This window comes from Nothoprocta perdicaria, unplaced genomic scaffold, assembly GCF_003342845.1.
Source record: "Nothoprocta perdicaria isolate Ctin4 unplaced genomic scaffold, notPer1 scaffold_21, whole genome shotgun sequence".
NCBI lineage: Eukaryota > Metazoa > Chordata > Aves > Tinamiformes > Tinamidae > Nothoprocta > Nothoprocta perdicaria.
In genome coordinates this window covers 2,173,237-2,196,115 of record NW_020455316.1, presented here as the reverse complement: position 1 = coordinate 2,196,115, position 22,879 = coordinate 2,173,237, and the positions used below count along the sequence as shown (strand labels likewise).

The window sequence follows — 22,879 nt, the reverse complement described above, 5'->3', positions numbered from 1 at the left end:
GAACTGCACGCGAATGGACACCTGGTCCCTGGGCCTTGAAAGGCTCCAGACTGGCTCCTAGGGGCCCTCGGGTAAGAGCCCCTATGAAACCAACAGGCAATAAGTTAGACAAAGTTCTGTGCTTACACAAATGCTTTGACCTTTTTGAAAATAAACAACTTTAGACCAGGTTGCTGCATCGTCCTAAACAAGCTATCTAATTCAAATACTTCTCAAATGTAGATTTCCACTCATAGGAATGGATTTTCCTTGCTCATACATTTACCGTAAAATAAATTTACTATATTCATATGCTAAGTCAACAGGAGAAATGCTAAGCAGGAAGTGTGATAAAATTTTTAAAAGACACTTTGCTTTAATTTTTCTGTATACAACAAAAAAGCCAACACAGACACTGGTTTTTATTTGACCTTACTAGAACAGATCAGTCGTTGTTGGTTTAGAGATAAACATTTTTTCATATACAAAGATACAAACAAAAAATTAAAATACCAATACACTTTACTTGTAGTGTTATGGAAGTCTCTATAATTCACCTATCATTCATACTTGACATTCCCAAACACTTTTATATACTTTTAAATAAATGCATTCACTATGTAGGGAAAAAAAGGCAAACAAATATCATAAATTGTCTCTATTTTTGAAATTCATGCAGAGGGCTATGAATTAATTGCCTTATATTTCAGGTGTATGGTACTTCTGGTTTACCTACCTGGAGAGCTGTTTATTAAACTCATTATGTGTCATTTTTTAAATGACATTTAAATTGACTTGTATAAACAATTTTAGCAAAGTTTTAACTTCTCTATCACAACTCTGCAAAGCAACAGCACTGTAGTTGTATGTTACCTTACAATAACTAAATAAAGTAAAAAATACAAAAATATATTAAGATGGATAATAGCATTACTTTTAGGAAAAAAAAAACTGTTTAGAAGAAAGATGTTTACTGTTTGTCCCTTTAAAGCAGAGTACTTCTTCCGTGCATCAATTATTTGCAAAAAAAAAAAAAAAAGTGATACTCCTGAGTCCTTTACATGCAATAGAACAGAAAGATTTGAGAAAGTTTTTAGAATTACAGATTTCACTCAATACTGCAGCCTCCTAAAATCAGTAGCAAAACTTCACTTGGCTCTAATATTGCAGGATCAGGCCCTGGCTGCTTCAGCTTAATGTCACAACATTTCTTTGTAAAACAGGCAAGTAACAACACTCTCTCCGGATTAAAATAAGCGTTCGGAGTGCTATGCCAAACAAAACAAAACCAAACAAAACAAAACGAAGGTTTACAGACAGAGCGAAGCCGCTTAATAAGATGGATTAACCCATTTTTATTTTTCAGCTCTCTGAAAAACAACCTTTTAATATATAATTGTCACTGGATGACATAACCACGCAGGAAAGGATAACACACACTGGCAGGTTTCAAAGATTATCTTTTCTAAAGTAAACCTCCCAAATCTGTTACAGCAAATCTAATAAACTTCACTAGGACATTTAACTCGTTGTTGCACGTTTGCTCGATTTTATAAAATTGAAGTAAACGCACTACAGTTTCAAAACATAACTTCAAAATCCCCAGTAACTTCCTACGCCAATTCCTGTGTTATTAACACCATGCAYGCCAACCAGCCCTGCACCTCACACTGTTAGACTGTAATAGGGATTTTTAAATGAATATAAGTAACATGGATATTTCAGCTCCAGAGTAAACAGAATAATCTCTTGAAGYAGTTATTTGGTTTGATGGTGGGATGCCGTGGAGCTCTGACCATACTTGTTAAGTGTATGCAACTTCCTTGAGCTCTTAGTTACGCTATTCACGTGTACATCTAAGAACACTTTTTACCATGACCAAGCAGCCAAGTTCTCTGTCCAAAACTGCCCCTTTAAGACTCAAATTACAGTTAGATCTGAAAGCGGCACCAAAGAGTGCCTAAAATTACAGAAAACATCRTCTATAAAGCTGTTCTCATACAACTGTAATGAACTTTCTGTACACAAAGATGCTGACAGAGCAGATTTCCATGCCTGGAAAATGAAGCATTTCTACCCTTCACCACCCCTTACCTTGCCTTCTGCACCTCCAGCTGGCTCGTCCACCTCCTCCTCCTGTGCCTTCTGCTTTCCACAAGAAGAACCAAGTACAGGACGAACAGGAAGAGTTTCGCAAAACAAGGCATCGCGCAGGAAGCAGCAGCTAGCCCCTCTGCGCTCCCGTCACCTCCTGCCGCACCAGAGCCCCCCGGGTTAAACATGGAATCGGCTCCGGGGGCTGCCAGGGATCAGTGGTAGAGGCGCCGCTTTTCCCATTTAATATTTCCGACGGGCTTTCAAGGGCTGCTCACGCGGAGCTTTCCCCGCTCAGCGCTCCATGATTGGCCATTACCCACGGAGCTCGCCTCGCCAAACCTCTCCACGGGCTCCCGAAGGATCTGTGCTAAAGCCATTATATAAAGAGGGCCGCTCCGCRCGCCGGCTTTCTGCTCAATCCCCTGAGCCCAGGGCAGCGCGATCCTCCCGCCACGCTCTGCAGAACCAGCCTGTCCCCTTTCATTAGGCTGTCAGATTTGCCTGCTCATGACCACGGCATCCTTTTCGAGCAGAAAATGCCCTGTGCCATCACGTTTAAGATAAGGATATTTTACAGCGATATTTATTTTTGGTGGTCCTATGACAGCTGAGATTTTACTTCCCAGTTTAGTCAGTCTGCTTTTTTTTAATGCGGTTGAAGACAAAATATGAGCTMTTTGCTCTGAAAACAATTATTTTGTTCACTGTTCATTTTTAAAGGGAAATTAAAACACAGTAATCCTCTGAACACCTACACACGCCGCAGACACATCACACTGAGGCACAGTCGCCACWAACATCCACTTTTTGGGACAGTCTTTGCAACAGTCAGGCACGTGAGCTTTGATAACACTTTGAGGTAAGAATGAAAAGCTAAAAAAGCAGCTTTATAAAAACCCTGCAGCAAAGGGCTTGTTTGCAGGGTTCAGTTCATTCTCTGAGGCAGGAGCGCGAGGCGCAGAGCAGCCGGACTCGGAGCATCCCGGCGCACACGGAGCAGACGGATCCAGGTGGGAACAGGGGCCTGCGGGACCAGAGCCCGTGGGGCTCCCAGSCCCTGCTCTGGGCCCAGCTGCAGGGGCGGCTGCTCCCGCTTCCCACCCTCCAGGAAAGCAGCACTCCTGTTCCAGAGACTATGGGATCCGCAGGGGGATTTGTGCAAACAGTTCTAACAAAACACGCAAATCCGAACAACACACACCACTATTTACAGGGCACCAAACAGCTCTGCAGCAGAACATGCAGTTAACTGGTGACTTACCTGAACCAGCCACATACTGTGTGGCCAGAGTCACTTACGAAAAATATTCAGTTATTGATGGTTGTTCCACTGCACCTGCAAATGAAAAGACAATCCCCAACCACTAAAAATAAATATATGTATATTCTAAGTTTCTGAACATATCCACTGTTTACTTCAGGCACACCATGGGCTTCATTTGTTTTTAGGAGTTGTTATAGCTTCTTTAATGTTTCAAAGCAGAGTAATACATGCCATATTTAATAAAACTAGAGTTGTAGGTAGCTTAATAAATATTTGCTGAGAAGCAAGATAAGAACTGAGCCTGTCACTGCTGTCATATGTAACAGCAGCAAAATGAAAATTACCTGAACTCCATTATCTTTTAATTAAGATATTAAAGTACACTGAAATCAGAACAATAATGCAAGAGAAACATTATGCTGCTGATTACCTCCTTCTACTTCACTACTTAAAACTTCTTGAAGCCCTAACAACTTGAGATCTCTTGATGGAATATGATTTCACAACATTCACGAATAAGTCACCAGTTACTCATTTTTATAAGCTAGTAAGAAAGTCTGAGTCCATTATTGATTTTATATTTAAAAGAAACCACTTAAAGCAAACAAAAACACATGTGATACCAGAAGCATAACCAGAGACTGGCTTGAAATAGTTTATTACTGCCAAAGCTTTAATAAATACTTCTCTTAAGCATGTTCATATACAGAGAGTTTACGTATGATACGGTTTCACTTTCCTTTAGTAAATAARCCCAAATTTCAGTTTAATGCACTATGTATATTTATAATTAAAAGACAATAGCTCTGGGTAAATAATTATATTACATATTTATAACTATTGCAAGAATAAAGATGTTTCATATAATCTTCAAATTAAAAAAAAAGCAAGATATACAATTGACAGTATCAGAAGAGGACAATGAAATCTGGCAAAAGGTTATCTAATCTTACTTCCAAAGTCAAAACCAAAATAATTAGTTTTCTGGCCCCTTCTTTGCTCCCCTTTCCCTTTTCCCCTTTCATACACAGAAGACAAATTCTTAACCAACCTGTATATGCATTTCCCCCCACCCYGCCCCTGGAAATGTGTCACGGTAAATAAAAGTGGTTACAAAACATTTATTTCCTGTACATTAGGAGCTCATTGAACACAAACACATAATGATGTTTTCTTTTAAAAYCCTTTCTCCAGCGTTATCTTATACTAACAAAGATAGGGTCATTATTTGCATTTGTGTTCCTTAAAAAAATGCATCAACCACTTTCTTTAAATTGTCGTTTTCTAGTTAATAAATTACATGCAAATCGAGTCCCCTCATATGCCTAAACCTTACCATTCCCCTGTATGGTTTCTCCAACTATCTAGAGGGCACTCGATTAACACTTGTTATAATCAGATGTCCAATTTTTCTTTTTAAATATGAACAGTAATGAACCTGTTAGGTGCATTAACATTCACAAGGACTCAAGTGTAAATACAAATAGTAATCTTTGTAAACAGTTCCCATATCCAAAACCTTGTTCAGCAAAGCATTCAAGTCGCAGCTCTCGAGACGGAAAAGAGCCCTTAAAACTCAAATTTATACTCGTTAGCCAAATATATTCTTCGAAATATAAGAGCCGTCAACGCAAGGGTCAGGAGGACGATGAGGACAGTGGATCCCGTGTGGTTCATGTCGACCCGCGGCTGCTGGACSCGATGGAAGTCGGTGGAAGACGGGGCCCTCCTCCGGCTCTGCTGCTGGGCTCGGCGCTGCCGGGGGCTCAGCGAGGCGGCGGCGGGAGCGGGGTCCTGGCTGCTCCTCGCGCCGCTGCTCGGAGCTTCGCGCTGCAGAAACACGACGAGACGCTTTGTGAAGCGAGGCCGGGCGCGGGGCGAGCAACGCGCACCCTGCGCAAACCACGAGCRCCCAAACGTGCTCCTCAGGCAGCCTCTATTGAGAGTCTAAGGGTAAATATCTCCCCAATAGCCACGAGATTCTCTTTTTAGTCACCGTTCTTGCCCTTATACTATCTTTTAAATAATCTACTTAAACTCATAACTTAGCAGTTCCAAGGACAAGAAAAATATTCTGAGGGGAAACATCGATGAAAGTTTGTTAAACAATGTTTGAATTCTAAGTCAGTGCAAATACTCTGTTTGAAACCCTCTTTGCCTAGGATTTGCTCAACTCCTTGCAGTTCAATAAAAGCTTCACTAACCCTTCAGACAGTTACACGCCCAAGGATTTGAAGCATCACCTGTATCAAAGGGAAAATAAGAAGGAATGACAGAGCAAGAAAGGAAAGAGGGACTGTGTCCAAAGAGTTTTAATTTGGTAATGTTCCACTGCTACCTGTGGCTAGCTGGGTCCAAATTTCTGTTCTGATTACCATGAGACACTAAAAAACAGTGGAAAACAGTGAACAACACTGGGGGGGTGGGGAAAGCACCCTAAGCACTCCCAAATAATCCAAATAATTCCAAATGAATTATTGAGGATGGGACCTACCCAGGCACATGCTTGTTGCCCCCTACTGGTCAAAACTTGGTCTACCATTATGTGTAGTAAATATATATATATATACACACACACACACACACACATATATATATATATGTTGGCAACTGGTATGTTGGCAACTGAGCTACTAAGAAGTGTTGCTTCTTTAAAGCTTTCTCTTTTCAGAGCAGAAAGACCCTGTTGTGAATGAGACAAGGTGCTACACACGGTCTGAGCTGAGCTGTAACTGCACACATACCTTGCTGGCAATTGCAGTGCTATAAATCAGCTTTAGGGGGAAAAGATACAGATGGATCAGTGCAGCAGAGGACAGGCAGCTCCATCCAAAGCTGAACTAATCCACCCCTTGGGACTCTCTACATGTCAAAGTCCACCAAATATTAAGAGGACATGTAGGAGCAGGCTGGATCAGAAAAGGAGGTTATCATTCCAGATACAAAACTTGGGATTAGGTGCTAGTGTGCATTCAATAATTTATACATGCTTGCATATTACACACCTTTTGCTTTAAAATTTAATTAACTTAGGGGTAGAGTATGCTGAAAAGAGGCTTAAATAAGATCAAAACATGGTGACCTCCTTTATCCTTTCATCTTTACACTCTGTGACTCTTCACTGCCTGTGTCACGTTATTTGTGAAGCTTTTGATATTTGCTCACAGCAGCAGCAGCAAAGCTTTGCTCCAAGGACAGCCAAGCTGGGCAAGTAGGGCTACTTGGGTAAAACAGACATASGAGAGACTTGCTGAAGGTTTCTGACAAGTAACAAAAGGCAAGGAAGGAAATCTATAGAATGTTCCAGCTACTGAAGAACAAATAATGCAGTGTAAGTGCTATTGAATATCCAGATCATTAGTTTAAGTTTTATCAGAATGCTGGAAATACAAAACATATTTGAAGAGGATTATAATCAAAATTAGAAAACTCTAGACTAAACTCAGGGCTGTATAAATCCTCTGGGTTACTGAAGCCTCTGTGTTTTTCAGTTATACTCTGCATCTCAGAAAGATACCGAGATGGGAAGATACAAAGACGGGCTACATATCAGCTTATCGCTTAACTCTCAAATGAGGAGCAACTAGAGCKTGACATGGTACTACTAATGCTAATTTCAGAAAAGCTAATAGGAAAAATGATTATTTTTAATGAATCAATGGCAGCGCTAGGCAAGTACCTCTAAGTACCAACATTCACTTAAAGTTATTGTCCTAAATCCATATCTTTCCTGTATCTCAAACCACATCTTTATCCATAAAGAAGTGGTCTGTAGAAAGGGTTTTCTCCCCCCTCCRAAGAGTCTCACCTCTTCACCTACAATAAAAACCTCTCTTTAGCATCTATTTATCATCACGTTTTCAATGAAGACCGGTTACAATTCATCCAAAGGGGAGGAGAGAGGCAGCTCTCCTCTACGGAGGCAGCACTCCGTCACTGCTTTGCACCTCTGCTGCTCTCATCAGCCGCGTGGCAGGACAGGAAAGTCCTATGACTTGAGGGTTAGTGACAAGAGGGTGACATTCTGATCCCTTAAAACATTAATCCACTTTTCACAGTCAAGGTCTATCATATATAAAAATGTTTACAGAATTTATATAATGATTAGAGCTTTCATTTTACTTGGGCCCACTCTTCTAAAAATCCAATTAACCATCACTTATAAAATCAGTATAAAGACTCCCTTTTCTCACAATAAAAAGCTACCAGTGCTTGGTACTTTGGTCAGCTCTACTATATTAGCTAGGATTTGTAATGAGAAGAATAGAATAAAATAAAAGGGTTTATTAAATCCTTAAAAAAAATCAGGAAAAATCCTCATTGTGAAAAAAAGTATAATATTAGCGTATTTCTACATAGCACGAAAATATGTTGCAAACATGCAACAGATGGTCTGACGTTATTTGACGTGTTTTAGGTTTTTTAACCAATCTGCAGCCCCATCCTCTCTAAAACACACAGCTTATCTGGGATTTGTCTGCAATTTATCAGTGAATTTAGATTGCATTTGCAGTCGCAACAGCAGCTGCCTTGGCCCAGGACCAGGCCCCGCTCACTTCCGAAATGCTTATGTAAGCCCTATACCTAGCAGAATTAAAATGCAAGCGTCACGTCATTTCCTTCAAGTGCTAACAGTATTCTAGGCAAATTTATTTAAGAGGTTATGCAAACAGGAAAATATCCTTTATCAGTATTTAAGCACAACAAATTAGCACTGATGCATTTTTTTTGCTTGYGGTTAATAACTCTATTGCAAGAATCTGTGATACACCGCACAGATAGCAAGTTGCATCCAAATATTTTTATAAATTTGTAACCAATATATTAAAGCAATTACTGGGAATAGGACTTACYACAAGAATGTTGTTTGAGGCCTGTTATTAAGGGACAGAAGCCTCTTCACAGAAAGTGAGGAGATGACTTTCTAAAACACATGCCATTTGCCAAAGTTGGCACAAGAAGATTCTCGTATAAAATTACGCACAAATATTCCAAGAAATGTATGGAGTGCATACTGTCAATGCAGCTTCCCATCAGCTTAACAGTGCACACTTCCCATTTTGCCTTGGACAACACTGGGACACAAACCGTACCGCTGCGCCGGAGGCATCCGGGGCTGCTCCGGCTGCGCCGTCCTGCCGGYGCTCCGGCTGCGCGGCCGGGAGCGTCGATCCCGCTGTGCTCGCGGCRCCGGCATCAGGCTTGCGGGAGGAGCTCACTTCTGCCTGCAGGAGGGACACACGAGCGAGAGGTCAGGGCTCAGGAGAGAAGCTCTCCAGGAAGAATAGGGATAGAGATAGACAAGCAACCCTTCAAAAGTGCCAGATCGGATTTGCATCTTTTATCTTTTTAGTTCCGTTTGTTTGCTTATAATCATAGGTTTAACAGCCCAAATACACTGGATGGGGGGGGGGGAAGGAAAATAAAATCCAGGAAAAAACGATGCCAGAGGTAGCATCATTTTTAGACTTGTGTTTCTTCAGGATCCTTAAGGAAGGACTAGACCACTGACTCCTCCTCAGCAGTTTCTCCACCGGGCCTCAGGGAAACGCTCAGGTGTTCCTGGGGACGGACCAGCYCGAGCGCCCAGGCTGCCTCCCCGCACGGCGAGCGTGGGAGCTGGGCACTGCCCTGTGCCCAGGRGGCCTATCTCACCTGCCAGCGTTCACCTCTCAGCACAAACAGGGCAAAAGGGAAGGAAAAAAACCAAAAAACACACCTACACTTTGTTATATGTCTGAATAAAATGTCTAGCAGGCACCACTGCCCAAGAGAAACTAATTTATTTTAATAACCTTTAGGCTAGCAACAACGCCTCACAAATAGAAGAGGACACAGCGTAGCAGTCCTGAACTGAAACACATTACACATATCAAAAAAACACACTATAACCACCACAAGACCACATTAATTTTAATCAGCAAGTGATGTGTCTCTCTCCCCCCGAGCAGCTTGCCGCATCGTGTCTCCCGATCCATCGCATCCCGATCCCAGCTTGGGGCAGCGATGACCTCTCCAAACCTCACACTAGGTAAACACTGCCCTTGAATGTAGGCAGAAATAGTGTTAGTAAGAAATACAAACACCATACTAGAAACCACTACAGAAATAACAAGCTGGTAAGATCAGGAGATAGTAATTCAACATTCTTCTGCACTGGTATTTGACATGCAGGAATAAATCCTACTTCTCAACACATAGCATTTCAGGAAACCTTATCTGTCATTGAAATTATCTCAAAATTAATTTGTCAAAGATATTTAAAATAATCTGACAATGTGACAAGCAATCTGCCTGCTTTCATACTCAACCACTCCTAACTAAGAAACTAAATGTAAGAAACAYAGACTAATTCAGACCAGGATTCCAAACATTTACTCCAAAGCCCCCCAAATTGAAGCATCTTTCTCACCACTCAGTCTCTCTTTTTTTCCAGCCCTCACCTTTGCACCCAGAAAAGCYAGACAAAAAAGACTCCAAAGACAGACTATCAATATATTTAATGTGATAACCAGGATGGGTGGAGGATTAATTCTACTGTGCAGGGAAATATGCTTCAGGATATGAAGCATGAAATGGYTGCAGGCAGAAGCATCATTTTATTTTACACTGATGCACATGCTGTTAGTTAYATATCTTTTCTTGGAAGAAATGGAATATAATTTATGGTGTATATAGCACCTAATATCCATAGATTAATTTCTGCATCAATATAATTCGATAGGAAAATTTGATTTTTTCATTAAAATACACAGGGTATCAAAGGTGAAAGCACACAAATAGGAAAAAAAAACACAATTTGGAAACTTTTCTGAATTTCATGTTCCTTTCTCAATAACAAACACAGGCAGTTATTAAAAAGCTATCATTTTGCTTAAAGGTGGCCGACAATAATTTCTTAAAATGACAAGATCATCTAGAAGAAGTTAAAGGAGCCTCTTACATGGAAATCAAGATAACAGAGTTTGCTAATAGATTTTCTAATAGAAAAGTAGAAAATTTTCCTGAATTATAGACTCACTTGGAAAACTGTTGTTAATTCCTGCCTCACAGGTGGACAGAGAATATCCACATGACTAACAACTAGRTAGACTTTGGTACTTCCTGTCAGGAATTCCTACTGCTATTTTGGTGCAGACACACACAACTGTGTGCTTTGGCCCAACACCAGATAAACCACAAAAAAATCCTAGCAAAGCAAAATGTAGAAAGCTTAAGAAATATGATCAGTGAAACCTGATTTGAGAATGAAAGGGAAGGAGCAAACAGAGGACTGATGAAGCAGTTTTAAAGGTTGTAAAAATCTGAGGTTCTGTTCATTTTCCTCTTGCTGAGTGTGCTTGCTCTGAAGAGGTGGTATTAAACAGATACCTCGAATGCACTGATTTTCATTTCAAAACAGAAAAAGGTATGCAATTAAAAGTTCTTCTAAGAAGTTTCTTCTTCTTTTTAACTTCTTTTAAACTTTAACTTTCTTTTTAAAAGTTTCTTCTAAAAAAAAATCCTATTTCTGGCATCTCCGTGATATAAGAGTTCTCAAGCAAAAAAAAAAAAAAAAAATTAAATAATTCTATGCATTTTAACCATTACTTGCTGTAAAAGTAAACAAACAAAAAACCACCAAAAAGCAGTCAGTCCAAAGCACCCTCTGGGTAGCTCAGCTTTCAAATTCTGTGCCTGTATTTCTTCGCTTTTGTAATATGTTTTGGGATCTTTTTGATAAATATTTTGCAAACAAGCCCAGTGTTATCAGCAACCAAATGCACGGATGCTGTGGAACTGGCGGAGCTGCTCAGCACGGAGCACACAGCTTCACTGCCATGGCACACACAAGCAGCCCTCGGGACAGCATTAGGGGAACATTACTTAATGTGTGAAATTGTTTTATTCATTCCATAAACCACAAGGAAAAAAAAAAAGTCACAAAGGAAAAAATTGGATAGCTTTGCCCAAGCTTTCCTCAAAGATTTACGATCATACCAAGTCTGGAGAATTTCACCTAGGTATTGTTGAATGAAAACAAGAAGGTAAAAGCAACACTGCAATTTACAAATCTTTCAATTTCTGTCCAAGAAACAGAGAGAGAAAAAAAAAAATTCAGTTACTTCACCTTGAAGCTAATTTGTCTGGCAAGTTCTTTGGCCTCTTTGTCTGCCTGGCTTGACACACTTCCTGAGGTGAGTGGTAAGAGCGCCGTCTTCATAGACGTGCCACAGATTTCACAACAGAAGTCCTGTGACCTGGCCACAAACGACACAGCTCAGAATGGCATGTTCCTGCTCGACTCCCACATGCTTGTTGAAGCAAACTATTAGCAGGACAACCCACAGAAAGACACATGGTKTCAAAACCAGGAGCTTATAAGGACATCCTCTCATCTCCAACCAGCAAAAAAAGATCAAGAAGGATCTACGCTACAAACACGCTGTCTCATGTCATTTAGGAAAATATTAATGACATTTAATGACATTTAATATTTATTAATAATTAATATTTATTTAATATTTAATATTAATGACATTTAATGGCTGTGCTGCCATCCAGAGGGACCTGGACAGGCTGGTGAGTTGGGCAGAGAGGAACCTCATGAGGTTCAATAAGGAYAAGTGCAGGGTCCTGCACCTGGGGAGGAATAACCCCAGGCACCAGTAHAGATTAGGGGTCGACTTGCTTCAAAGCAGCTCCAYGGAGAGGGACCTGGGAGTCCTGGTGGACACCAAGTTAACCATGAGTCAGCAGTGTGCCCTCGTGGCCAAGAAGGCCAATGGGATCCTGGCCTGCATCAGGAGGAGTGTTGCCAGCAGGTCAAGGGAGGTGATTCTGCCCCTCTMCTCAGCTCTGGTGAGGCCGCACCTGGAGTAYTGKGKGCAGTTCTGGGCTCCCCAGGACAAGAGGGACGTGGAGCTTCTSRAGAGGGTCCAGAGAAGARCAACTAAGGGAAYAGAASATCTCTYGTACGAGGAGAGGCTGAGTGAGCTGGGCCTGTTTTCTCTGGAGAAGAGACGGCTCAGAGGGGATMTGATTAATATGTATAAGYTCAGGAAGGGAGAATGCAGGGAGGAAGGGGACAGGCTGTTYTCAYTGGTGGCCAGCGAYAGGACGAGGGGTAATGGCCACAAGCTGGAGCACAGGAAGTTCCGTCTCCAGGTGAGGAGSAACTTCTTTACTGTKAGGGTGACAGAGCAGTGGAACAGGCTGCCCAGGGAGGTTGTGGAGTCTCCTTCTCTGGAGGTCTTCAAAACCCGCCTGGATGCCGCCCTGTGCCACATGCTCTRGGTGTGCCTGCTTGAGCAGGAAGGTTGGACTAGATGATCTCTAGAGGTCCCTTCCAACCTTRAATATTCTGTGATTCTGTGATTTACATATTATTGATATCACCCATCACTATACTGATTTGTTAGCATTTAAAATTTGTTACTTTACATTTGTAGTATATTAAGTAAATTATACAGAGTTAACTCTGTTATGAGTATAAAATTGGACTTAGCAGATTGCGCTTTGTAAATCCAAGAGTYTGTGAGTCAGAGCATCACTTCACTCCCTTACACACAACAGTTTACCGCTGCAGGCAGCTCTCCAAGCCAAGCAGAAACCAGAGAGCTTTGGCAATGCATACCAAGACAAACCCAGTAAATTCTACCTCTCAGCAGATCTTATTAGCTTTGACTCAGTGCCATGCTAATATGAAAGCTAGAGCTTCTGATTAGCTCAGAGTACAGGTCAAACTAGCTCATATCTGCCTTCAAAAGATGACATCTGTTACAATTTAGACACAGTAATTTTCAAGATAGGGATATGATCCTTCACGTATCTTCTCACCAATGAGGGGATAGATGGAATGGAAAAAAATGGCCTAAACTTTCATGTAGGGATAACCACAGAACCACAGAAGAGTTCAGGTTGGAAGTGACCTCTACAGATCATCTAGCATAACTCCTTCTTCAAAGCAGGGTCAAGCAAATCAGTTGCTCAGATCAGGTACTCTTCACAGTTTGTGWAGACTACAGGAAAAGCMTTGCCAGCAGGTGGAGGGATCCTTCTCTTCTCTACTCAGCTCTCCTTCCCAACACTACTCATCTGGAGCACTGGGTCCAGTTCGGGGTTCCCCAGTATGAGAGAGAGATGGAGATCCTGGAATGAGTCCAGTGAAGGGCTACTAAGATGATTAAGGGACCAGAACATCATCTCCCATGAGAAAGAGCTGAAAGCACTGGGACTGCTCAGCCTGGAGAAGGGTTATGGGGAAGGTTATCAATGTGTGTGAGTAATCAAAGGGAAGATGAAGAGGATGGGGCCASGCTCTTGCCCATGATGCTCAATGACAGGACAACAGGCAATGGACAAAATGAAACAGAGAAAGTTCCATCTGCACATGTGAAAACTCTCTTTTTTTTTTTTTTTTAGGGGGAAAAACAACTGTGAACATTGCAAAACACTGCAACAGGTTGCCCAGAGAGGTTGTAGAGTCTCCTTTCTTGGAGATACAGAGTCATATGGACAAAATTCTAGACAACCCCTGCTTGACCAAGGGGTTGGACTAAATGATCTCCAGAGATCCATTCCAACCTCAACTCTTCTGTGCTATTTATATATGCACATACCAGCACTAAGAAATACAATATATGCTAAAAAGTAAGATCCAAGGTTGTCACATACACCAGCAAACTTAACACTCACTTCTTTGCAAGTGCTCTTCTTTCTTCTGGTGTGTAGTCTAGAGATCCTATGGCTCCTTCACCTTTGGTTGGCATGAATCCGATAATGGCTAGTAAAGCTGTTCTTACTAGAATTGGAAAAACAGACACAAACTAGGCTGCAGAAACCAGCTGCTATTTCATCTGATTCTATATGCAATGTAAAAAACACAAACAGCTGGACTTGATGATCTTGAAGGTCTTTTCCACTCATATTGATTCTATGATTCTACTTCTTCTATGACTTCTTTCTACTCATTTCTTGAAAATAGGTGTCAGTAACTATAGCGTTTCTTAGAGTTTAGGGAGACAYGAGAGAAATTTTGCTAAACATCATTGCACTTCTCAAGAAAAATATGAGTGAAGGAGTATTGTGAATTTCTTCATTTTCATTTTAAGAATCTTCTGCTTTGTGGGGATAATATTTTTGGAGGAATTGTTACTTACTACTCCATGAAGGCTGCCATGTTTCAGGATGATGCCCTGAGATGCTTAAACAAATTTTCTTCCCCACTTCAAACCTGCCATTGGCCTTTAAAAGAGAGATATAACAAAAAGTCTTTGAAATTAACCCTTGCTTTTTGACAGAAGGTTAAAAAGATAAAATAAAAGCAATATGTAAACAGCATTTGATAATTACATTTTAATTAAATTCTCTGACTGATGTTCATCCAGGTGGCATCACTGTTGCTCCTGTAATCCACAAACCACACACAGGGAGCCTGTAGCTCAATGAAACTATGTAGAAATATGGACCTTTCCCCTACGACACAGGTCCATCTACTTATATGGACCAAATATGGAGCCAACAACAGACCAAAACAGACACTGAAGAGGCCCATGGAGGGACGAGAAAGATCAGAGCACTGAGGAGTGGTTACTCCTTGGCAAAGTTTCCATGTGTAGGGGCAAAGCTTTATAAAACTGCAGAGTACCAAAGTAACCTTGGAGAACTCCTCATATTAAATTAGCAGCATTAACTGTATTTATGCCACTCTTTTTACAAAAATAATGATACGTTAAGTGCCAGGAATCTCTGTCTCAAATATCTAAAGCTAAACCAACCATATGGAAAAAGCCTAAYGGGTAAATCTGCTTACCGTCAGCAGAATAATACTTGGTGGCTTCATGGGATACTCAGGTGGCAGCACTATTCTGCCGTGGTAGGTTCCTCCGTCRAAATCCGAATCTGGAGGGCCTCTCACAGTAAAGTGCCATTCGAAAAGGTTATCCTAAAATCCCCCCAAAAGAGAAGAGGGTGTCAAAGAAACAGACAATATCAACACTAATCAACACATTCTTGGAACAAGGACAGGCTACAGAATCTAACAAAAAGGTTTTTAAAAGAAAGAAAGAAAAATAAAACAGAAGACAGGACAGTTAACACTCTGCTCAGGTTCTCACTGCAAGGTGCAAGTAACGCATCATTGGTAATTTTCTTACAAAAGCTTTGTTGGAACATTCAAATTTAYCACTCAAATTTTTTACAGGAGTTGTACCATTACAGTAAGAACTTTATTACCTGAAAGATAGAAAACTAAAGGGTCAACTAAGGGACATTTGGGTCTTAGTCCCAGTGAATAAGAATTTCTAGGGAATTGGGAACAGACCCACCCCAACCGAGAACACAAACAACAGCCCCCCTCCCTTTCCAAGCCCCTTCTATACCCAATCCAACRCAGGGCTTTGATGGTGACCCCAGAGAGTTCCCATTCTCTGTTGTTTCTCCATGAAGAATTTTGAAAATTGCCAACTTGCCTAATTACACAGTAGGCACAGTCTGAAATTTTCACTGGATGTGTAACTGGCTTCTCGAGTGTGATTTCTTTAGGTGTCTGCACTTGGCTTTTTGTGTGAGACCTCCTGACACCAGCAGTCAAGCACCTGCTGCTACCACAGGAGCCACGAGGCCCGTGTTGCCACTGACCGACACCTTGGGACTCAAGCTCAGTGTTGGTACTGCAGCCTGTGACACCCATTTAGGGACATTTTTTTTGAGGACAGAAGGAAACCATCAACATTTCCAGCCTGTCTCTACATCTCTGTCTCACTGCTCCTTTCCCAGTGAGTCACTGCTCTCATGCTGAGATGTTGCAAACTATTATCAACAGGCAGCATGAGTTAAGGGTTACACTTCATCCCAGGAAGAGGTGGGTGGGAAGAAAACAAGACAGAGACAAGCTCAACAACAAAGTACACTTCATCACACCTAGAAACATGCAACTAGCTTTAAATATGTTGCATGCTATGCATTTCTGTGAGAAGTTAAATCAGATCCCGAAAGTGAATACCACAAGCCATTATCTTTTTAATATTCCAGCAGAATCAGAATATATTTCACTTTTAACTTCTATAATTTCACTACTCTCAGCCCAGAACCTTAACTGACTATTCAGCAGATTTCAAGAAGTRCCTATCTGTGGTGGAAACCAAGTGCTGTTTCTCACAAACCAATGCATCCAGGCCAGACCTGCACTCACTTAGGCCTTTCATGCATATTTTCTTTTTTTTCTTTTTCCCCCCACACAAAATGAGGATCCCACGTAGATCACTGAGTTAATTTTAAAGAGTTTTGTTGAGCAGCTTAGTAACTGAACCAGATATCAGTTTGGGCCATATAAAACCCAGCTTAAAACAGATTGTTTATGTAGTTTCAGAGTCTCAGGTGGGGTGAGCACAAACACATTACACCCACGTGACCAAACTACTCAGGTATGACGTAAAACCACTGTTATTATTATTATTATTATTATGTACTTCCATTGGGAACCCGGTTCCATGACAGCTTTTCATGTGCAATTCTGCCATTGATTTTCAGCATAGGAAAAAATACCAAAAGAAGGGAATCAATTTAAAGAAGATATAATAGAATGCAAATATATAAATAAGATATATAAGATATATATTTATAATTATTTATATATTTATTATAAGATAATATGCACACAGTGTATTGTGCAGGCTAACGATACATCACCACGAACATATAGAGAAACAAACCTCCAAAGGTTGTGCATGGTAGTGATCTGTAGGATCCTTCAGTTCTGCAGCTTCCTTCATTAAACGTTTGACAGCTGAAAAACAGAAAAATTGGGACAGGAAAATAAAGGAATAAATTAACTCACACTGCATATAAAATAGTAAGCAYTTCTTGAAGGGCTCCTTCCAGCTAATTTCTTCAGCGCATCACTTCTTCATGAGTTAATAACCCTAGACACAAGGTAAATGGCTCACATTGAGTAAATGAGTCACACAATGACAAAGGTATGGAAAACATGTTCCATGGTTACAAGATTTCTGGAAAGAATGACTGAGCATTGGAATTTAAATGATGTTATTAACAGAATTGCTGTGTAAGAGGTGCACAAGGAAAGTGAAAACACTGAAGCTGCCTCCCTAAGATGTTCTAAGGAACAGGCTGACTTATTCCACCTTCTACATTCAAATTAAAACCAAAATACCTGTGAAAGTCCCATTCACATAACTGTACAACTACAAAGAAGGAGAAACACTGTGCAAATTCCCTTACACAACAGCTTAATGGTGACCCTGAAAGTCAAAACACTGCTTACAAAGGCTGGCATTACCAACTGACCATCACTTATTTTTAACACAGCATGAGATGTTTTGTAAAGTTGTACAGCTGCCATCATGACAGAATAATCACATTTTCACATTAAAAAAAAAAACAGCTTAAAATAATAAAAATTTCCTTAAAATTAAACATTGAGGAAGTGAAAATTTCTGGGCTAACTCTACCCAGCAAAGAAGAATCCCACAGTCTGGCMGAACAGGACAAGGAGGAGAAGAGCTCTGTGCACTTCTGGGGAAGAAAGGAAAGAAAAGGCTCTGGGGATGAAAAGCTCTGCTTGACAAATTGTCTTTTCTTTACCTAGAAYTTAAAGGATTTTGGAAAAGCAAACATGCATGTTAGAATACAAAAGACCCACCTCAAATTTGAAGATACCAACGCAGTTTGTTCCATCCAGAAACGCACCCAGGCGTCGGGCACCTGCTCATTAGCTACGTCAGTTCTCACCAAGAACAATGTGGTTCCTGGTTTTATCKGTTTCCTTGTTATTATGTCTAGGTTAAGCTATCCTGCAATTCCTACTCGATACATTTCCTTCTCCTGGGCCCACCTAGAAGTCACGTTCAAACCATTCTGCTACTGCACAGTCCATTAGCACAGTCCACACAACACTGACAAGGAAAATAGTCTATATATGGAAAATGGAAGCGGGCAATCTTCATAAACATAAATTTTACTCCTTAAAAGGGTGAGAGGATTTGAACATCGGTGGTGGTGATCTTACTGTAAACTACACTCCATAATATTCTCTGTCTTTAAAAAGCCTGTTATTGAGAAAATGAGAATAAAGCTTTTGAAAAGAAAAAAAAAAAAAAAAAGCTTTTTTTTATCTCTTTTTTAGCCTCGTAGAAGTTTGTTGGATGAGTCTAAAGAGACTGTAGCTCAACTGTATCTGTAAACTGCACACATGGCAATGGAATGAGCTGATGAGGGTTCCTGGATGACACTAATGCAAACGAACCACACAACAGGATTTGTTCCAGYGTAACAGGGTGGCTCCAGGTGCCTTTGGAAAGTGGGAATCCTGATCCCCGGGTTCCTGACAGTCTGCTACGGTGCCTGCAAGAACCCGCCTGCAGCCAGGCACAAGAACTGAGCACTAAAGCAGACCTGGGAGGGGAGGGAAAGGCCGAGCGGGGCTGGCAATGGGGTCAAGCTGAAGTGCAAGGCACGGGGATGGTCAGGGCTCAGGTCGGCCGGGCTTAACCCCCGCACGAGGCAGGAAATCCCTGTGTGCGGGAAAGGCGACCGCGGGATTCCAGCGGGAGCCTCCTCGGCGCAGCCGCTTGCTCAGGGCGCAGCAACCACCTCCCTCTGCCAGCTCTCAGCTCTTCCCTTCAAAAAGAAGATAATAAAGAATAGCAAATAAAGGATTTCAAAATAGTTAACACAAACCCAAAGATCTTTAGATCTTTGAAGTTAAGTGATCTAGAAAAGAATAAAACAAACGGACACCTGCTAGCACTGCAACAAATGCTTGCCTTTTTTTCCCTGCTTAGACGAAATATAGAAAAGTAGTCATTTTCCTCATTTTCTCTCTGTTGACTACAATAGCATAGCTAAAGATCCAGTTTACTTATTAAATCTGTCCAGGTCTTCCAATTAAATTCGATTRATAGATTAATTAATAATTAGATAGCCTTTATATATGAACACCTCCCAACCCAGAGGATTAACTACTTAGCCCACTTAACATATCAATAAAATACAGGTCCATCTTCATTACCTGCTTGCCTATCAATGACAGTATCCATAAGCAGAAAAAATAAAAAGATACCATCTGTCACTGATACAGTACAGTAAATCTCAGATAAGAGTCAAGACTCTCAAATTAAGGTATACTCAGTGTCGTGGCTGACATTTTGGGAAAGTCCTTTTCAGGTCAGCTGTGACCGAGGAGGTTTTTGTGGTGTGGTTTATTTTCCCTCTCCACCCACTCCCTGCTGCGGAGCCAGTGGTGCCTGGCGGCCCAGCCAGTGCAGCCCCCAAGGGACTTGGGAGCCCGGAGCAAACAGCACAGAGGCACCRGCACCCACCTCCCGACGCTCCTCTGAGCCCACCTGCTCAGTCACTTGGCATCTGCGTTCCAAGAGAGAGCGCGTWATTAAAGGCAGGGAAAATTCATAGGAAAGTCAGACCATCTTTTAATTGTACAAAGACTGAATCACACTAAAACAAAACAAACAAAAAAAAWCAGGATCACAGAACCACTAAGATTGGAAGGGACCTCYAGAGATCATCCAGTCCAACCCCCTGCTCCAGCTGGGACACCCAGAGCACGGGGCACAGGGCGGCATCCAGGCGGGTTGGGAAGATCCCCAGAGRAGGAGACTCCACAGCCTCCCTGGGCAGCCYGKGCCAGGATTAAATCTGTGTTTAAAATACACAGGATTGCTCATAAGACAACAACACTCAACGAGCTTCAATAGCTTCAATATCTAAAAATAAAACTAAGTGATGAGGTCACTGGACAAGCAAGAAAAAAATAATTACAGCAAAGAGTCTTAACAGACTGGACATTTATGTACTATTTCTACTACAGCTCTTTGATGCGGAGACCTGCCCCTCGCACCTAGGTGCTGTACCCCGCCGAGAAGGCTTTATTAGAGCTAAGCACAGGGAGGCACTGCGGGTTTGCAGTGACCGGCCCGTGTCCCTCGGTGTGCGTCACCTGCTCCGCCACAGGCGGGACTGCCCAGGCGAGCCTCAACCCGGGAACGATACGTCAGCATTAGCGACTGCTGCAGGGGAGAGGACAGGACTGTGAAACGTTACAACCCTTTTGCATTACAACCTAAATTTTTCAGGCAGCTAAGATTTGCATAGCAGTTTATAGCCACTACTTAATTTTGAGTGATTATGTTTAAATTCAGAGATGACATTTAAAGTTGCATTAGGACTGACTGGTCACAATTTTCTTTTCACAAAAGTCCTGTCCCAACCACATCCACCTAAAACAAAACTCCTGCAAGAGAGATGAAAAATTTAGCTAATCCTTAAACTACTAAGARGATACATTAGATACTCTGTTTTTGTGTTCCTCTCCTAAGCAACCCCTATGCTTCTGCCCCTGCCAGGATATTGCACTGCACAGATCTTTGCTCGGAAAAGCTCAGCAAGAGAAGCAAAACGAACGTACTGAAATCAGACCAAAGTCCATTTATACTCAAGGATTTCCAAATTTTTAGTGTTCTGAAACTAGAAGCCGGCAGGGAAAGCCACGAGTCAATTCCTCACGCGTGTCCCTGCTCCGGGGGCCGGCAGCACCCGGCACGGGGCCGGACTGATGACCCTGTCACCACAAAACAGTGACCACAAGATCCAGGGTGTGATCCTGCCGCGGGCCAAGGGGCACAGCACTTGGAGAAAGGAAAGAGTTCCTTCCAAGTAGCTGTCGTGTAAATTCCAGACACRGGGACGTTCCTGGAGCACGGAGAGGATGAAGCTTTAGTCAGCAGAGCTTTAGTGTTGATGGAAGAGGTTTATCAGCCATATGGTAGCAGGCTGGTACACACTGACTAATCCATTTTGAAATCCTAAGAGAGAAAATACCTTGCCCTTTTAGAAGCACCAAAAATAGAAATTAAAACATCAAGTAACAGCTTGAAAGGCTTTGTCTCACATGGGCAATACCAAGAAAGTCTGAAGAGCACAGTAYGAAATTTCTTCCATTAAAAAGATTATTTCTTCCTAAAAGACCATTAAAAAAAAAAGTATATTTATAAACTGGTCTGAGGAGACATCTGTAAGCAAGTGTCCCTATAGCCTTTGCTCTTTCAGAGCATAAGTGACAGATGTGAATGGCAGCTTTGCCCACAAGCGTCTCCATCCCAGAGCTGGAGCCTCCGTGACATTTAGCTACGTGTAACTTCATTAGGGCATTTTGTGCCGTGGACATTTACTGCCTTTTAAATACGCCAGGGTGAGCACTTACAAGGCCATTAACAGAGTTAACGTGACTCACAGCACCTGTGATCAGGAGAAACGAACACTCCAACTAGCAGCACTGAGCAGCAGGATAGATGYGTGTGGCAATATTGCTGCAAACGTGGTCTATTCAAGGGCAGGCAAAAAGCAAAGGGCACCAGAGAGGCTGCAGGAGCCCCATTAACGAATCCAGCACCTCCACAGGAACCCGGATTCGYGGAGCCCAAGACAGCGGCGCTCCAGCACGTGCCACTGCTCCTGAGGGAAAACGGGCCTAGGATGGATATCAATCAGAAAAGCAGGTTTCTTTTAGCAAAAGTTTCTTTTAGACTATTTTCGATAAAGTCTGAAGGCACCATAATAATGAAAATAAATGCACTGAAAACAATACATAATATTTGTTCTCTTTAAAGCTACTGAAGGGACGCAAGCCACCAGCCGAGCCGCCGGGAYCTGCGCTGGCTCAAGCCCGAGAGCAGGGTCCAACAGCAGAGGCTTCCTATGCACGTACAGAGCTTTATCTGGAAACAGGGCGAGCAAAATTCCMAAATCTGGCTGGGAACCAAAGGTGACAGGCCTTGTTTGTCCTCTTTCAGCAGCAGAACAACACCAAAAGTGCTAATGAGGCCAGCCACTACTTGTAAAAAATTTTAAAGAGCTGTCTGCAGGTGACAGATAACTGCTGAAATCTTAAGTGTGGTGTATTTGTTCTTAYGCATTTCATAAGCTAAAAGTACCTTGGAATTAGAAGATTGTCATCTCCACCTTAAGTCTTTCATTGCACGGTGAGYGTAAAGTTTCCTTGTTAAACACACTTAACCATAACAAGGCACAAATCCACAAGACAAACACRGAAACGGGAAACAGATATGCACATCCACCTGGCCAGCAAAACAAGGCGCCAGACTAAGCGCGATGGCTCTTCTTAGCAGGAAAAAAAAGGACTGAAATGACTAACTGCTGAAGCAGCAGTAACAGTTTAAAAGGACGCTGAGAAGGGGACAATTTACATATTTCATGGCTGAGGCGAAGCGCTGTCAGGAGCGATTTAAACCAGAAAAGCTTTCGCAGTGTTTCCAGCGCAGGTGCCCAAGTGTGTTCCAGGGAGGGCCCCTGTCCCAGCGCAGGGCCGGGAGGCGCCGCCGGGATGGCGGCTCCGAGCCGGGCCCCGGGCACCCAGCCTCTGCCCCACACAAACGCCGCCTCCTCCCGTTTTACGGAGCCCGGCTCCCGTTCTAACGCTCCGCGTTAGCAGCGCGGGGGCCCGGAGCACGACGCGGCCGCAGCGCTCAGGGCCGCAGCGAGGCCGCGCGGCGCGGAGGCCTC

The 22,879-nt window shown here is 42.2% G+C and overlaps 2 protein-coding genes across 2 annotated transcripts in view; both read right to left on the bottom strand.

The window, feature by feature from the left end:
* LOC112946602 (gamma-aminobutyric acid receptor subunit rho-2) overlaps window positions 1-2,201 on the bottom strand; it is a 28,989-nt gene extending 26,788 nt beyond the window's left edge. The window contains exon 1 of the mRNA XM_026038473.1: window positions 2,074-2,201. Coding sequence (XP_025894258.1) covers window positions 2,074-2,186 — 113 coding nt within the window. The 5' untranslated portion in view covers window positions 2,187-2,201. The remainder of the gene's footprint in view (window positions 1-2,073) is intronic.
* A 1,845-nt stretch (window positions 2,202-4,046) lies between these two features.
* Window positions 4,047-22,879, bottom strand: part of UBE2J1 (ubiquitin conjugating enzyme E2 J1) — a 19,154-nt gene continuing 321 nt past the window's right edge. Inside the window, exons 2-8 of the mRNA XM_026038465.1 lie at window positions 17,035-17,108; window positions 15,135-15,266; window positions 14,482-14,566; window positions 14,018-14,123; window positions 11,451-11,580; window positions 8,434-8,565; window positions 4,047-5,170 (exon numbers count right to left, since the gene is read on the bottom strand). Coding sequence (XP_025894250.1) covers window positions 4,910-5,170; window positions 8,434-8,565; window positions 11,451-11,580; window positions 14,018-14,123; window positions 14,482-14,566; window positions 15,135-15,266; window positions 17,035-17,108 — 920 coding nt within the window. The 3' untranslated portion in view covers window positions 4,047-4,909. The remainder of the gene's footprint in view (window positions 5,171-8,433; window positions 8,566-11,450; window positions 11,581-14,017; window positions 14,124-14,481; window positions 14,567-15,134; window positions 15,267-17,034; window positions 17,109-22,879) is intronic.